At 36.6% G+C, this 17,649-nt stretch overlaps 2 protein-coding genes across 2 annotated transcripts; both read right to left on the reverse strand.

Moving 5' to 3' along the window:
* Nucleotides 1–764: 764 nt before the first annotated feature.
* On the reverse strand, nt 765–8,329 carry LOC124641920 (vacuolar protein sorting-associated protein 16B). The gene is made up of 11 exons (XM_047180179.1): nt 8,173–8,329; nt 7,457–7,604; nt 6,835–7,022; nt 6,319–6,455; nt 4,557–4,584; nt 4,323–4,473; nt 3,780–3,916; nt 3,107–3,196; nt 2,659–2,814; nt 1,966–2,091; nt 765–1,093 (listed from the first exon to the last, which is right to left on the reverse strand). Exons 1-11 carry the CDS (start codon nt 8,239–8,241, stop codon nt 1,073–1,075), a joined length of 1,251 nt encoding a protein of 416 aa, XP_047036135.1. The 5' UTR covers nt 8,242–8,329; the 3' UTR covers nt 765–1,072.
* Nucleotides 8,330–12,271: 3,942 nt separating this feature from the next.
* On the reverse strand, nt 12,272–15,095 carry LOC124641919 (facilitated trehalose transporter Tret1-like). Its single transcript, XM_047180178.1, has 4 exons — nt 14,908–15,095; nt 14,175–14,554; nt 13,576–13,687; nt 12,272–12,556 (listed from the first exon to the last, which is right to left on the reverse strand). The coding sequence occupies exons 1-4, from the start codon at nt 14,978–14,980 to the stop codon at nt 12,285–12,287; spliced, it is 837 nt and encodes a 278-aa protein (XP_047036134.1). The 5' UTR covers nt 14,981–15,095; the 3' UTR covers nt 12,272–12,284.
* Nucleotides 15,096–17,649: the final 2,554 nt, after the last annotated feature.

Consider the following 17,649-nt stretch of genomic DNA (forward strand, 5'->3'; position numbering starts at 1 on the left):
TACATAGGTAAAATATTATTCATTTGATATTTCCCGCGGTTTCGCCTGTCTTGAGAGAACTACCTAATGTAGCCTTTCTGGATAAATGGATTATTTTGATACTAAAATAATGACTGACATCTGACTGAGTCGTGGTGGCCTAGTGGGCAAAGAACCAACCTCTCGAGTATGAGGGCGCGGGTTCGATTCCAGGTCAGGCAAGTACCAATGCAACTTTTCTAAGTTTGTATGTACTTTCTAAGTATATCTTAGACACCAATGACTGTGTTTCGGATGGCACGTTAAACTGTAGGTCCCGGCTGTCATTGAACATCCTTGGCAGTCGTTACGGGTAGTCAGAAGTCAGTAAGTCTGACACCAGTCTAACCTAGGGGTATTGGGTTGCCCGGGTAACTGGGTTGAGGAGGTCAGATAGGCAGTCGCTTCTTGTAAAGCACTGGTACTCAGCTGAATCCGGTTAGACTGGAAGCCGACCCCAACATAGTTTGGGAAAAAGGCTCGGAGGATGAAAATAATAACTGACATGAATCTTGTATCATCCTCTCCACCGTCGTCTATCTATTGTAGCTTACAGGGTTTAAGGGTTAAAAAGAAAACAAAAAATAAATTTAGATTTTCTATATATAGTTTGCATGTAGATAATATCTAATAACTGCACCTACCACTGCTATTTCCCCACCACCCAAAGGTAGACTGGGAGAAAACGCCTAAGGCGTTAAGTCCGCCATTGTACTATTTGTGCAAAAAGTATTATAAATAAATAAATATATATTTTATGTGTATTTCGAGTGAATATTTTTTTTTATATAAATATAATATTTGTAGTAAGTAGCTAAGTATTCAAATAAATTCATAAGCAGTCTTCATAATTAGGTCAAACATTACTAAAATAAGCGTACATAATTATGTTTTTACATTAACAGACATATAGACATTTCATGTGAACTTGGAGTAAATTCTTCAATATTTAATCTTACAAACTAATAATATTATAACTGTTTATACAAATAGATACAAAACTTTAAATACAGTCATGTTTCTTCTCTTCGGCGAGACGAGATTATGTTTTCTGCTAATTCTTCCATTTTATTGACTGAAATAAAGAAAAACATTTTAAGAAATACATAACTTACGTACAAAACAGTTTATTAATTTAACAGATAACTTAATCGATCTACAAGTTACTCAGTTACATTTGATTACAAATCTGCTAACGCTATTTGGGTTAAGGTAACTAACGTTATTTGATATTTACCGAAGTTAATAAGATATGAGGCGTGGTCTTATCATTCACGCTAATAATACTGCAAAGATAATTTTTGGATGTCTTTGTTTAACTCCAAAAAGTACAATAAGACAAGAGAAAATATGATGCTTGAAAGATGAAATGACAAAAAAATTATGGTATAGTTACCGGCACGGATATTGAGCTCTCAGTGGAAGAGTGGGGATCGCTTAGCGCACTGTACACATAAGGCAATAAACCAATAAATCGCTTCTGCGCAGGTGAAGGTCATGGCTCGATATCCGTGCCGATAATTATACAGCAGTAAAGCAGCGACATGGAAAGATTTGGAGGAGGCCTACGTCCGAAGACGGACAACCTAGGGGCTGTGATGGATGGATGGATGGAAAGCAATGACATAAAATAGAAGCTAAAGAAACTTGTTTACAAAAAAAAAATCGCTGTATGTACTTTCAAATATATCTTGGACATTAATGACTGTGTTTCGGATGGCACGTTAAACTGTAGGTCCCGGCTGTCAATTGACACCCTTGGCAGTCGTTACGGGTAGTCAGAAGCCAGTAAGTCTAACGCCAAGCTAACCAAGGGGTATTGGGTTGTCCGGGTTGAGGAGGTCAGACAAAACACTGGTACTCAGCTACATCCGGTTAAACTGGAAGCCGACCCTAACATAGGGAAAAGGCTCGGGAGATGATGTTTAAGATTACTGGTAAACTCACGTTATCCCTAAGAGTGTTGTCAGCAAGTATATACTCCTCGGACTGGGGGCTGAGCGTCATCTTGTAGTTGGTGAGCGCTGCACGATCCTTCTGCTTAGCTAGAGTTTCTATTACTACTGAGTGGATCTGGGGACAATAGAACAACATTATGTATACATAATGTATTACTTATATTATAAATCTGAAGGGCTTCTTTGTTAGCGTGACAATCACAGGAAATATAGGTTTGATTCAGGAAGTAGTTTCTACTTGACTAGACACTAAAGCGAGATTTAAGATCAAAAATGTAAAATTGGTGTACCCAATAAAGAATATTTCTATTTAAAGCTAGTTAAAGCCTGTTTTCTGCAGTAAGAACTTAAATTACTTCATAGGTAGTAGTATTCAGATAGACTAGATTTTACTTTCATTTTTAGTTTTTTTTTTTTTGTAGCTTCGCATCTAGGAAAAAACTACTAGTATGACGTTTTAATCTAATGTTATAATGTAACTCTAACGATCTGTGCGCTTTCATGCCAAAATCACTGAACCAATTCAAATGGAATTGAATGTAAATGATTTAGAGCCTGGTAGGAAAGTACATAGGATACCTGTTATTCGTGTTCAGAATGTAGTTTCCTCGGAAACACCTAGTAGTCTATAATTAAAAACAGAAATAACTTTGCCACATGTTACTCGGACATAATTACTTACCTTATAAATATGCGCGAGGCGGAGTCGGTCGTCGCTGCTGGCTACTCTGTTGACACAAGTAGCGAGGAGCTGCTTGCTCCCGCGCAGCTCGTGAAGCCGCGCTAGTAGCGACTCTATGGGGATGTTCGACGACACTGTTGTACGACCGAACCAGTCCTGTTGGTAGAAAATTGGTTGGTTTTAGTAAAAAATATGAACGTAGATTTTACGTTGGCAAGAATATCTAATAATAATGTCTACATTTGGAAGAAATTTTCTTATTTTTGCAATTCACTGAAGTATTTATAACTCATTCGAACTTCCGATTTTAATTTCGGAAAAACTGTCTTGAGTTACCGTTAGTTAGTAATGTAGTACATAAAATATCGAGATACACTTTTGTAAAATATACCAACTGAAAAGGATTAATTTTTGGTAGTTTTAAAGATAAAACATTCGCTAAATATACCTTTTTAGTAAAGAGAGATTCTACAATGTCCCATTTCCCGGCCTTGGCGTGCACATTCAGAACTACCCAGTCGTATTGCAGGGGAGTTATCTGAAACGGTAATAAATATAAATAAAATATGATGAAAGTCAAAAACATATATTGAAAGTAGGGTTGTTGTTAGCACTTTTTCACGTCAAATTTACAAGAAGACAACATCCCAAAACGCCACTTCCTAGTGTTATGGATGGAAAGAAAAAGCGGTGAAGAACAAATTTCCCAACAACACAGCTGTCTATTACAATTTCATAACTATACAATATTGTTTTAAATTATATTTCCATATTACACAGTACGGAAACAAGAGATTCTTAGGTAGAGGTATGGTAGTATAATATTTTAAGGGTATTAAAATTTGTCTTCATTTTTTTCTTATAGCAAGTTTCATCAACCAAATTACACAAAATGTAAAACCAACTTTTAATATAGAAAATTGTTTGCCCTCTTTACGAACCGCGCTCTTGCCTCTTACACTTAGGTATAATTTAAACATTAGAACCGACATCCCAGAACTTCTCAATTCGACCGTCGTAAGAAGTCGGTTACAAAATAAACATAGACAGCAACTTGCAGCCATCGACTTCCAGTTTTTTTGACGTCGGTTTTATATTATTTTATTCATTTAAATAGTCACCTGATGTCGTTGGCAAAGCGTGAGAGGTGACATGGCATTCCCGGCGCCCTCGTGCCAATGGTGACTACAATTATGTGCAAGCCACTGTATCACTGATGTGTACTTCAAATCTGGTTTGTTTATGTGTTTCTGCCATTCTGAAATATTAAAATTTTAGTGTAATTTTATTTCCCTAGAGAACTTCCCGCATTCGGATAAAAAATCTGTAGGTACTGGTAGATACTATTGAATAATAAAAAGGAAACATTCTTTTGTTTTACCCTATTGGCTCCTAAAGCTATTTGAAAAATACTTGCACTACTGGGAAGTGCCTTTTTTATACCCTTAAGGTCCTGAAAATACTGAATTAATTCTTTCACTGTTGGAAAGCTACGCTCTTCCCGAGTAACATAGGCTGTAGGTATTATGTCTGGGTTCAGTAACAAATTCCCCGGGACACTAGTGAAATCGCGAGTAACAACTAGTATTATATATTCATACAATTTTAGCAATAATTCTTAACATATTTTGCCCAAAAAAATAATGAGAATTACTATTACATACCCAACAACTTGATATAGTCAGCGACCATTTTAGCCTGATGTTGGTCAACCCCGGGTTGGTTGAAATGATTGGCCAATAAGTTGGACAACTTTCTGAATAAAACATCTATATTATTGCCTTGGGTCTTCACTGCATGTTGGAACTGGTACATCTAGAATAAACAATATAGGTAAGAAATTGAGTCTGGATGTTTGGCTAGAAAATTGGTGAAATGTGTTGTTTTGGCGGACTTACAGCTGCTTCTGGACTTCGGCCTAGCATTCTGAAATTGAAGAAATAAGGAAAATGAAAAACTTATAATAGTATAATATTTGATTTCTTTTTTGGTTCGAATGTTGTACGCCAAAATCTTGGGCACTAATCTTACGTAGACTCATTTTTAACATGTAGTATTAAGCTTATTATCATCAATGAAAGACAAACTATTCTTCCTTACTAACAAAAATACACAATTTGTGTATTTTAGAATAGATAAACTTAGATGAGTCAATATCTACCATAGGATTAAAATAAAAATGAAAATAAAATTGAAAGCCAGCACATTATTCTGAAATGTTTACATTAAAGGATGATGGGCAATTTTGTATGAACCCTGACCTGATAACCAATAAAGTTCTAATGTGAATTAGATTATTGTTTATACCCTATAGTTACTGAAATAAAACAGTTCATGTCAAGAATCGACCGGAAATAAGAACAGTCGAGCACAAAAGAGTTATAATATTTGCTCCCGTTTTTTTTTGTTAAAATAAAATCCATAGTAGACAAAATCATTGTATGATATATTTTCGAAAACTTATCACTTATTTAAATAAGCCTAGGGTAGACTATCAATAAAAATGGCGGTTTTAACTAGGCATAATTGTTTTAATAGTAGAACAAAACTTAAAAACTCTTTACTTCTACCACCGTATACTTCTATTATTGAAGATAGCATTTCCTCGTTCTGCGGCACCAGGATAGTCGGCCCTGGGTTGTCGAATTATTAGAAAAGTAGAGACCCACCCCAGCTTCGCACGGGAAAACAGTATTTCCTCACTATTTAACGGATGTTATTACACATACAAACCTTCCTCTTCAAACACTCTATCTTTGAATATAATAAATATATTTAAAAACCGCATCAAAATCCGTTGCGACCAAACGCGCCAAAGTGGTTTCATTCCATAGGCAGTCGTAAAGGACTGATATCTTTTTTCCCCATGTTAATAATGTTCCACCCATAATAAAAAATTAAGCTTATGGCATAAGCTATTATTTGATGTGAAAATGGTTTTTATTGGATATGCCAGTTAGACTCACCGGAATGGCGGAATACGTACACCATACGTTGTAAATACTTCCTGCTAAATAATATTTTCTTTTTAATAAACTTGGAAAATATGGGCACAGACACCTTGTTTGATACGTCCTGACTAATATGGGCAATAATATAATGCACTTAAACATCTCTCCCATACGCAATGAAGTGGTTCAAGTCCATGGGCTGTCCTATGCTATCAAGTGTCATATCTTCGTTCTCCGGTGGTTTACAATGTTTTGCCCATAATAAAAAATGAAGCTTAGGGTATAAGCTATCATTTGATATGCAATTAATTTTCATTGGTTATGTCGGTTGGACTCAGCAGAACGGCGAAATACGTACATCATACGTTGTAAATACTACCTGCTAAATAATCTTCTTTTTTTCAATAAACTTGGAAAATATGGGCACAGACACCTTCTATGACTCGTTCTGACAGTTATTGACAATAATAATGCATTTAAACATCCCTCCCATACGCAATGAAGTGGTTCAAGTCCATAGGCTGCCCTATGCTATCGAGTGTTATATCTTCGTTCTCCGGTGGTTTACAATGTTTTGCCCATAATAAAAAATGAAGCTTAGGGTATAAGCTATCATTTGATATGCGAATGGTTTTTATTGGATATACCGGCCAAAATTACCCATCATCCTTTCTTTATATAATATTTATTGACTTAACAAAGCACTTACGTGAGCAAATCAGTGAGTTCAGTAACCTTTCCCTCATTTTGTAAGAAGGCAATATAATGGTTTAATGCGACTGGTCTTGATGATAGCAACTCATATACTAACTTCTTATTTAATGTCTGTATTAGGAATAGAACCACCTGAAAAGGAAGGCGAATTTTTAAAAAATAATAACTGATAATGGGGTATTTTTGACATAATTTATACTGCAAGCTGCAAGTATTAAAAACATTTCAGGAAATCTAAATAATTCTTTTAGAGGATCAATGCCATGAAGAATGGTACTCTTTTATTTTTGGCACTCATTTGTCCTGTAATTGTACCCTTTGTCTCTAGTTTGGAATAACAGGATGTCATTATCATTTTAACCATGCAAGAAAAGATTAGGATTAAAATACATGGTTTGTGTCAAATAGTGTGTGAGCAAGAAGTACACACAGGCTCTGTCATTTCTAATAACATTCCATTAGCACAAGTAGTACCATAATATCGTACGAAGAAAAAAGGCAAAATACTTACAGTAAGCACAGCATTCCCATCTCCGATAGCAAGTGCTCCATCCAGTAGCTCAGTCTTACTCTTCATGCTGCGATGCACGTGTAAGGAACAGCTTCTACCCAGCGTGAGTCTCTTGAGAGTCATGGCTACAGTCTCCACTGGTTCCAGCTTGGTTTCCTTTGATGGGTCCTTGCCGGATTGTGCGAGGACTGGAAAGGCAAGGGAGTATTTTTGATGTATCATTTCAAGTGAAAGATTTTGTACTGCATATGTCACAACTGTGATTTTCTGATGTAAACATGTTTGAAATGTGTTTCAAGAACATATTAATTGATTCTGGATAAATAAATTTAATTGAGTTTCATCATAATGCAATATTCTCATTTTAGATTGAGTTTTGGATGAGTGTCCTATTTTCTACAAAACATTATTATTGTATTTAAATATGAACATTTACTGAAATGTGTCAGTAAATGATTAGGAAAATATATAAGATGCCATGTAATTGATGTAATAGCTACACGTCATCTCAGCTACAGGACATCTACTGCTGAATAGCCTAGCTCCCTCATTGATTTCTCAAAGGCACTTCAAACTTAAGCTTTTAAAAAAAAAAACATTTTAGAACTACTTTATTACTTACTGAGATCTAAAACTTTAGAAGACACCAGACTGTTGAGAGGGACGGCAGCTGACTTGACAGTGGTGATATTCACATTGCTAAAGATACTTTCTTCCTTTTGTCCCGGGTAAGATTTCTGACCAATAGCCAGAATCTCTTGCGTAGATAACTGGAATTAAAATGATGACCAATATGTAGTAATAGGGAATTTATTTAAATATTACAATTAAAATTATACATTAACAGGTTTATATATAAACATACCATATATATTGTAGTTATTAAGAGCTACAGTCATTTTAGATATGCCTGGGCCGAACATAAGGTTTATATTTGTTTTTAATCCTTTTAATATGGTCAGCAAATGAGGGTATAAGAGAGACCTATCCTTAAAAGGTAAACACTTCAGATTTTTTCTGATATTATTAACTGTAGAGAATTTAGGTTCAGTGGATCATCTAAGGTTCAGCTTAAATAGGATACTATCCTACTTATATTATAAATGTGAAAGTTTGTGAGAATGGATGTATGTTTGTTATTCAATCACGCAAAAACGGCTGGACCGATTTGATTGAAATTTGGTATGTAGATAGGTGATACCCTGGATTAACACATAGGCTACTTTTTATCAACACACCACGCGGGTGAAGCCGCTGGCGGAAGCTAGTTATAAATAATTACTTTTAGGTCAGAAAACTATGAGTTTCTAAACTGGGTTCCAAAGAGTTTTTACTTACAACATCATCATCAAAACTAAAAGCTTTGGCCTTTGTTTCACTGGTATTCCAATAGTCGTCGTCTTCCATTGTTCTTTAATTATATTCTTTTTTAATTCTATCCAGTAATAAATAAACACAGTGGTTTTGATTTTGTTTCTCTGTCAAACTGTCAAGTCAAAAATGGTGACATTGACACATTTGCCATTTGCGTTTCGTTTCGCCATTTCCGCTCCAATATTCGTAAAATTATTATATGACATACAGGTGGAACATAATAAGGCAATGAAAAAGGAAACAAAAACATATTGTAAAAACATTTAATATCACAGCTTATATACTCCATTATATATTACCCCTATGAACCCTGATATGTAGCCCTTATGTTCTCCTTTCATATAGTCGATTATGTACTCCCCCTTACTACTTCAATTTCCTAACTGCTTCTCCCATATACCTGTTATTACCTATCTATAATGATACTCCTCCCATGAACTCCCTAATATTTTCAACTGAACCTAACTACTGCCCAACATCTTTTGAATCTCCAACAAACTAATTCGAATGTTTGCATATAACATATTGTAGTCCAAAACATTTTGAGAATGCTAATTCAAATTCTAAATCAGTAAGCCCTATTTCGAAGTAGTTTTTGTGAAAATAAGGCAGGTGACGAAGAAGAGAATGAGAAAATAGGTGATGTTGATATTAATGAAACTAATAAATTATATATCAATACTCACCACTAAAAAAAGCAATGAAGTAAACCATTAATGAAACTAACGACAGCCATTGAATGCTGTCTACAGCCGGATGATGAGTTTCATACAAGTAAAAGTAAGTTCCAATAGCCAGCTGAAATACACCAAGATAAAACTTTAAATAAAGTAGACATTCTTTCTAAGGTTCTTTATGAAAATAATACCCAAGACAATAGAAAGACTGTTACTTGTAAAAAGATTAGACAACGAAATATGGAAGAAGAAGGTACACTGCCGCTATAAGAAATCGGGATAACAGCACAAGAATATGAGTAAGAGTGTCCATTGACTTTCTTGCCTTACTTAACTTCTCATAAGAACTTGTGGCAGGTCTTTTAAAATAAAAATGATATTGACTATGATTAACAATTCTCTTACCAAACTCAAAGAACAGGCAGCAGTAGACACTAACAACAAAATCTTTCTCCCAGCTCGATCTACAAGTAAAGGAGCGATTCCAGCTGCAAAAACTTGAGTAGCTCCAATTACAAACGTAGAAATATGAGCTTCCAACTCTGAACCTATCCTATATGTATATAGCAGTTTTTGCTTTCGGAACACAGAGCATTTATTAGGAAGTATTTGGATGTATTTTTCTACTAAATACTTACTTTTTTGAAGAAAGCTATAGGTAAGCTGGTTATCTGAGTTCGCAAAGTATCCAATTTTCACGGGAAGCCGGTGAGTACGCTGGCAGTGGTTAGTGTTTTATTAATTGTAGTTGGTGATTAAAGTAATTAAAAATTCACAATCGTGAGTACACGCCTTTATACAGCAGTATATTATCAAGATGTTGATAAAGATGACAGCTTCTGCACACGATTAATTATTAATTAGGGCTTTAGTTGATCAGAACAAAACAGATAAGGTGAAACAGATCTTTGGTATATGAAAAGTAATTTCAGATGCAGAATGGCTTTCATCACGATGTCAATGCATATGGAGCCGTGGCATTGTCTACAAAGTTCAAAATAAAAAAAACAATATGTACAAAAAATATATTTAATACTAGCTTCTGCCCGCGACTTCGTACGCGGATCCTGTCCCTTATGCCAGCGACTACGGGGTCAGCAAAATCAAAGATCTGAATAGTCTGATATTGAATTTTAAGGGCCCGTTGACTTGGAAACAACGGAATACGCATAACCATTAGAAACGTTCCATATATTTAATTTTTGTACTTTAACGGCAAAAGCACAGCAGACTAAACAAAACGCTGAGAACTGAACCGCAATAGACGTGACCATAGGGATAAAAGTGGTGATTCTAATTAGTCCGCATTTAAGTTGTGAGTGGCAAAAATATTAGGTACACGTATTATTACGTAAAAAAACATTAAATAGATGACAAAGTCGTGGTGACTTAGTGGAAGTCGTGGTGGTTTAGTGGGTAGAGAACCAATCTCTCAAGTATGAGCGTGCGGCTTTGATTCCAGGTCTGGCAAGTGCCTGCCAATGCAACTTTTCTAAGTTCTTATGTACTTTCTATGTATATTTTGGATACCAATGACCGTTATTTGGAGGGGATGTTAAACTGTAGGTTCCGGCTGTCATTGAACATTCTTGGCAGTTGTTATGGGTAGTCAGAAGCCAGTAAGTCTTACCAAGGGGTGTTGGGTTGAGCGGGTAACCGGGTTGTGGAGGTCAGATAGGCAGTCGCTCCTTGTAAAACACTGGTACTCAGTTGCATCGTGACTGGAAGTCGACCCTAACATAATTGGGACAAAGGCTCTTGAGATAATAACGACAATAATAATGAGATACAGGCACCGCAGGACATCTGAGGCTGATGACGGGGAGTAGCGACCCCGCGGGGCTATATATACTGAGTTCTCCAGGGAGAGTATACTGTCCCCCATCTCCGGCCGGTCGGAGTGAACCATGACGGGGGTAGGTCTCACGCCTCTGGCTTGGCTTGGCCGTCCAGAGTGGAGTCGCTAGAGCAGGATTAGTAGCCCTGCTCGGAGGGTAGGTGCCTCATGGTAAGCACAGGGAGCGCGTAATCAGCGTTTAAAGTCCACCGAGGTATCCTCACCCTACAGCCGCTCATGTACCTGTTGCCCTCTTGTTGCTATTCAGTGACTGGTTCCCGGGGGCCCAGTAAGTGAGGTGGCAAGTCTCCACCTGCCATTTTTACATGTACCTAATACATTGTCATCCACTAACATCCCATCACAATAGCCCAAATACTTTTCCTCCATAGTTAGCAATAGTTTAGCACAGAACCGGGGATTGTCTTTTTTTAACGACGTCCACCGGGGATTGTCCTTGGGTTCATTTCTATAGTGTATAAAGGGATAATCGTCAGTTTTGTGTCACCATTTCATTAAAGTTGTCTCAAAAGGGCTTCAGCGTGTTGGCTTCGGCCCCACGTTTGCCTCCCAAAAATTCGGAACTCTGTAGTCCCGAGGTCTGGAAGAGACATACAAAATAATAATGAGATATAACGAAACAAAGTCGGAGATTGGGGGCTCGTAACGCCACGTCTAGGTAAGTAAAATTTGTACTAAGCAGTGACTTAACACAAAATTCAAGCATGTTGTATCTTCGTTATTATTTGTTTGTGAGAGAGAGAAAAGAAAAATACGTGTCCATTATTTTAGGGTTATCCAAAAGACGGACTAATTACTTTTTTTTGATTCGCCATACCTATTTCATAACATTCATTTCTATACATTTCAAGTGTAGTATTGCTCTTGAAGTTCCACATCAGGTGTTCCAGATCTTCGATGTTTATACGTCAATAGAGAGTGCTTATCAGATTGAACCACTTTTGCTAAAACGTCATATCTTCATATGCTATAGTCTAGCTGGGCCCCTGGAGTTCCACATCAGGTGTTTTAGATCTTCAATTTGTATAAGTCAATAGAAAGTGCTTATCAAATTGAACAACTTTTGCTAAAACATCATACCTGTATATGGTACAGAGAAGCTGGGCTCTTGGGGTTCCACATCAGGTGTTCCAGATCTTCAAATTTATTATCTCAGCTGAAAATGCTCATCACATGAAACAATTTTTGCCATGGCACCATTTTTGTATCTCTTATAGTTTTGTTGGTCTGTTGGAGTTCTGCATCAGGTCTTCAAGTTTCGAAGATAAATTATAGCCTATATGTTGACCAGGCTTAATACTGATACAACAAAGAAAAAATCATCGAAATCCGTTCAGTAGTTCGGAAGATTAGCGTGTACAAACAAACAGACATACAGACATACAGACATACAGACATACAGACAGAATTTTTTTTTTGATTTGTGCTCCATTACTGTTTCTAAACCCCACCCAATTATTATTTTTTTTGATATATTCAATGTACAGACACAGTTTTTTTACAGATTTATTATATGTATATAGATCACAGCTATTCAGTATTCATTTACCACCTAACATCTTCTGTATTTCTAAGAAGCTCTTTCCTTTAGTTTCGGGTACAAACACTACACTAAAGAAGAATGTAAAAGCGCAGGCGACCGCATATATCCAGAAAACAACTGCTGGGCCCCAAGCTGCTAGGATGTACCCGAAGGTTGAGGAGACTGCGAAGCCGAACAACCAGCCAACGGTGACGGTGAATGTGGAAGCGAAACTTCTGCAGTTGTCTGTGAACATCTCCCCGATAAACGTGTTGGGGATGATGCCGAAACCTGCAAAGAAGAAAAAAATAAATTGTAGATTACCGTAGTCTGGATATTGGTAATTCGAAACGCCTTGAGAGATGAGACAATTTCAGCTGTCGTCATCAGATCATCATTCTTTAGCCTAAAGGCTAACTATAAATAATAAATAACTAGAAATAGTTGTCGTTACAGCTGAAAACAGTCCACCACTGGACAAAGGCCTCCCCTAAGCTGAAGGGTTTACCCACCGCGCTAAGCATGCGTGTTGGTGGGGGCAGTGTTGGATGTTTTTAGCTCCGAAGATGCTATTGCCCAATTCCGAGTATGGCATTTAATAACCAATTTGGTGCTGTGCGTCGTTCGAATATAGTCTGTTATTCGGTAGGCACCACGGGTTAAGGCAGGACGACGTTGGCTCGCTCTTATCCCATTCATTATTTTGGGTCTGCTTCTTCCATTCCAAAAGTTATCCTGTTTGCAGCCTTATCCTCTTTCTCAGGTTATCCTTTTGATTAATCTCAATCATCACCAGAAAATCTACGCGATAATTATTTCTTGACGTATTTTTATCTGGTACGATTCGCTTTATCAAAAAGATGCATTAGTACTCGATTTTGATAAATAGCTAATCCTGTATACTGATAGATTATAATATTTTGTGCACACAGTGCGATTTTTCCAGATTCTAATCGGAACGGTGGCTTATCCCACCTTCCATTCCATTATTTCACCAATATTACATGATAGTGATCCAGATTGAATATTATGAAGGGATTCCACAGAATTTTTCAAGTTACAATTTTCGTGGACACGTTGGATATTTTTATCGAGTAGACTAGAAGAAACATTTCTGTATGTAACAGTCGGTTTACCGGCAAGTCTCGCCTTTGCCTAACTAGCACTAATATGTACTCAATGTTTTTTAATGACATTCTTTCACTTTAGGTAAGTAAGTATTAGCACTGAGAAGGGACCTTAAATGGGTGGACCTTGTGACTGGACCTTAAGAAGGCTGATAAAGGTGATGCAAACTAAATAATACTTACCGCTGAAGTAGGCAATGAAGTAAAGCATCAATGACACTAGAGACAGCCATTGTATGCTGTCCACAGCTGGATGATCTGTGTTGTACATGTAGAAGTACGTTCCCAGAGCAACCTGAAATAGACAATCACAAAGATATTAAAGACTATCTCCCAACAGCGGTTTTATCTGCATCCAGGGCGAACTACCTACATCATGCACCTGGACAGTACGTGACCTATTGCCTTCTTACTAAGGATTAGAGATTATGTAACACTGAAAGAATTTTTCAAAATCGTTCCAGTAGTTTTTGGGAATTGCGTTGACACTGGTTGACACAAAAAAATCAGCGTTACAATATTCAGCATAGATGCTTTTACACTTTTATAAACAGCAGTTATAGGAACTGATATTTATAAGGATAACAATCTTCTAGAAGTCAAATCAGTATGATCTTGTTTGTCTTATTAGGGCTGATAACGTAAAAAATGGGCCGGACCTCTTGCAATGTTAATCGTTTAGCACAATTATCAATTCTAATTGCACAAACATTACCTCTATCTAATCTTACAGCTAAAAATAAACTCTTTAACAAAACATATGAATGTAAAGATAAACTTACCAAACTTATTGAACAAGCAGCCGTAGACACTAACAATAAAATTCTTCTTCCACTTCTGTCTACAAGAACTGGAGCAATACTTGCTGCAAATACTTGAGTAACTCCAATAATAATTGTTGATATATGAGCTTCAATATTCGATCCAGTTAATTCAAATATGAGTGTCACAAATGAAATGATAGCCATAACACCACTTGCTTGTTGACAAATGTTCAAAACTATGATGATGAATAGGGCTTTTCTGTTAGTTTTGAGTGTGAACATTTCTGTAAGCTGTTCGAAGTTAGACATTGGTTTTTCATTGGCTGCTGCAACGACATCGTCAATGTCACCTTTTCTGCCAAGTGATGTTAGGATTGCCATCGCTTCTTCTTTATTTCCTGGAAATACATTTTAATTTTTGAGCACACTGTCATACAGTATTGCTATTTTGTGGATTTATTTCATGGTAGGCTGACGATTTGAAACTCCAGCCTTGCAAGTACCAATATAACTTCTCTAAGTTATATAAACATATCTTGGACAACAATGACTGAGTACTATATGTTACTATATGTTGAAGGAAAGATTTTGAGTAAACCTAATCGGCAATTCTTGCCTTGAGCATGCGTGATGATTAACGCTCATTCCTACATGAGCACAGTGTAGAAAAATATAGGTTTTGTTTGGCGTGACTTTATTATGAGTTCAGCTCATTTACGGAGTCTATAAAGATACTAAAAAGAAGTCTTACCAGCCATAACCTGATATGTAGCAGTTTCAGGGACGATAAAAAATATTCCAGCCAGATAAAGGACGCATAGCATTGCGGCGATCCAATTGGTCCAAGCATATGAGACAAATGGAGCTATTGAATATACAATCAGTGTACCAAATGTACTGGAAAACCCTGTTAGAGTCAGCAATGTACCTCGAATTTTTGTTGACCTGAAATTGTAGAAATCATGGTTTAGACGGACCTACAGTACGACTATATTTCATAGAAAAGTGGGATAATTTTCGTAACGTATTAAATTGTTATCTTTATGTTTGAAATTGAAGGAGTTTGTCATTTGCAGGTTTTGGTTGTAGAAACGGTATATTCAGGTAGATATTCAGACATGGAGGAAATAAATAATATTCCTTATACATTAGATAATAAACAGTAGAATTTAATAGAACAATATTAAAAAATACAATATAAATCAATAGAAATGAAAGCATAACCAATGGGCCGATTTAAATGAATATTGGAACTCAGATTGCCTTGAGAAAGGACATAGACTATTCATACGGCTGTTGAATGAAGTTCCCTCACCACAAGAAACAGTTAGTAGTTATATAGTTAGAAAAAAATATGAAATACTCAGGCCAACTCTCCAAGATAGACTAGATTGGTTACAAATAAGATTCCGCAGCCGATTCCAGAAACTATTCTGCCTATATAAATCATAGATATGTGGACGGTAAACCCAAATATTACGAAGCACACCAAAAACATGGTTCCACCGAGGAAAAGGCAGGGCTTTCTGCCTATCACGTTACCCAGATATCCTGAGATGTAGGGACCTGGAACATGGAAAATTAAAGAATTAGACTTTGGATCTTTTATATGTGAAGAGGAAAGATTTGGTAATGGGACGTAGGGATGTCTTCTAATTGTTTTTCTTTCAAAAGGTAATGGAAATTAAACACTAAGTTTAAGAAAACACTCGGTTTCATATTCACACGGTTGCCACGGTATGGGTATGTGGAGGATTGAAACACATGCCACAAAGAGTTTGTTAAGTATGACTGTTTATTAAGGATGGAGAAGGAGAGGAAAAGATGGCTTACTCCTCGTCATACTACTAGGTCGTAGCACTGGTGTTACAACAAGGAATTTCAATTTCTCTTTCAAAAAAATGTTATGTACCACCATGTGTTCTATCGGTCGAGTAGTTGACGAGTATGGTTTGACTGAGAAATGACATGAATAAGGAAAATAATGCTATAGGATAAATGATGGAGAGGAATGGAAGCGGAAGACATATTTGACCTCAAATAAAATTGGGAACAGGGCAGAAAGAATAAGAAGAACACTTGAAACGAAACGGAGTGAATTTTAATATGATGACTGACAGAGAAACATACTATGAAACTCCAAATAAAATTAACAAAAGTACAGGAAGAAGATGAATTTTATGTCTTACCTGTGAGGGTCCCAACGAAAGTAATAGACACAACCCATGAGGCTTCTGCATCGCTGATGACGCGATCCAGTGGCGTCTCTTCAATATTCTGGAGTTTGGAGATAATTGGTGCTGTCCAGCCCATGGATATACCAACTATTATCTGCCCTAAGTATACTGGAATAAGATATGTTTTTGCTTGAAAGATATATTTTTAGTGTTCGTGAACTGAGACTAACTGATTTTCAAATTTTTTTTTGTCTAGAGATTTTTTATGCCAACTATTTTTTTCCATTTAAAAATTATTTTCTTGCACACTGTTTTGGGCATAATTACGTCATAAATTACAAAAAAACCTTGATGAGTGACTTATTTTATTTGAAACTAGCTTTCCGCCCGCGGCTTCGCCCGCGTGGAATTCGGTTCACCCCTCCCGCTGTGGGTTAGCAGCGGTGAGGGAGTGTCAGACTCTTACTGACTAAAATCGTCGTGTTCCGTCCTAGGCCTTTTATATACCAGGGCCGCGGTACCTCTTTCGAACAACCCGCAGCCGCGGCTGGCCCTGGCGCTACTGGGCCCCACTGATTTCAAAACAGACTAATTCGCGGCGAACCTTAACACCACGATACAGAAAAGCACAACGCCATCTATCGAGCTATCGGGAAGCTCGCGATTGAACAATGAGCTACAGGTTAAAGCGCGAGATATCATTGCACTTCTTACGTATCTTAAAAAAAACAACGTCACCACGTTTTAAAAAGCTATCATTCCACTTCTTATGTATTTTAAAAACACATCGTTACCACGTTTTAAAAACACCCAGCGCCATCTATCGCATACCTCAAGAACGAAATAACTTAATACTTATACCAATTAGTAATTCGTTGAATTATAGTTAATTCAGGATAAGTAGATGTAAAAAAAACAGTTAAGACGATAAAACAAATCGTACGTCATCCCTCGGGAATTCCTCATTTTCGAGGATTCATTATCGTATCATTTAGCTTCTAAATTTATATGTTCATATTCGTTTGCAATATATAAGTAGATGTAAAAAAAAACAGTTTAGACGATTAAACAAATTGTACATCATCCCTCGGGAATTCCTCATTTTCGGGGATTCATTATCGTATCATTTAGCTTCTAAATTTACATGTTTATATTCGTTTGCAATATATTACCTTGTTTTAAACGACACACAGCGCCATCTACAATCCATCCATCAAGCAAACAATATTTTTGTTTTCCCTCGGGAATATCTATTTTTTTCGGGATAAAAAGTACCCTATTATTTAATCCGGACTTCTAACTTTACGTCTGCAAAA

This window comes from Helicoverpa zea, chromosome 23 (genome assembly GCF_022581195.2).
Source record: "Helicoverpa zea isolate HzStark_Cry1AcR chromosome 23, ilHelZeax1.1, whole genome shotgun sequence".
NCBI classification, from domain to species: domain Eukaryota; kingdom Metazoa; phylum Arthropoda; class Insecta; order Lepidoptera; family Noctuidae; genus Helicoverpa; species Helicoverpa zea.

What these genes read in the sequence shown, in the direction of transcription:
- LOC124641919 (XM_047180178.1), bottom strand. Translation starts at nt 14,980, where the DNA reads ATGCTATGCGTCCTTTATCTGGCTGGAATATTTTTTATCGTCCCTGAA. An exon ending in CTGCTTGTTCAATAAGTTTG is followed by an intron (nt 13,688 to 14,174) that starts GTAAGTTTATCT and finishes TGTCTATTTCAG; the next exon opens with GTTGCTCTGGGAACGTACTT. An exon ending in CTTCATTGCCTACTTCAGCG is followed by an intron (nt 12,557 to 13,575) that starts GTAAGTATTATT and finishes TCTTCTTTGCAG; the next exon opens with GTTTCGGCATCATCCCCAAC.
- LOC124641920 (XM_047180179.1), bottom strand. Translation starts at nt 8,241, where the DNA reads ATGGAAGACGACGACTATTGGAATACCAGTGAAACAAAGGCCAAAGCT. An exon ending in TGACTATATCAAGTTGTTGG is followed by an intron (nt 3,917 to 4,322) that starts GTATGTAATAGT and finishes TTAATATTTCAG; the next exon opens with AATGGCAGAAACACATAAAC. An exon ending in GCCTCGCGCATATTTATAAG is followed by an intron (nt 2,092 to 2,658) that starts GTAAGTAATTAT and finishes TATTGTCCCCAG; the next exon opens with ATCCACTCAGTAGTAATAGA.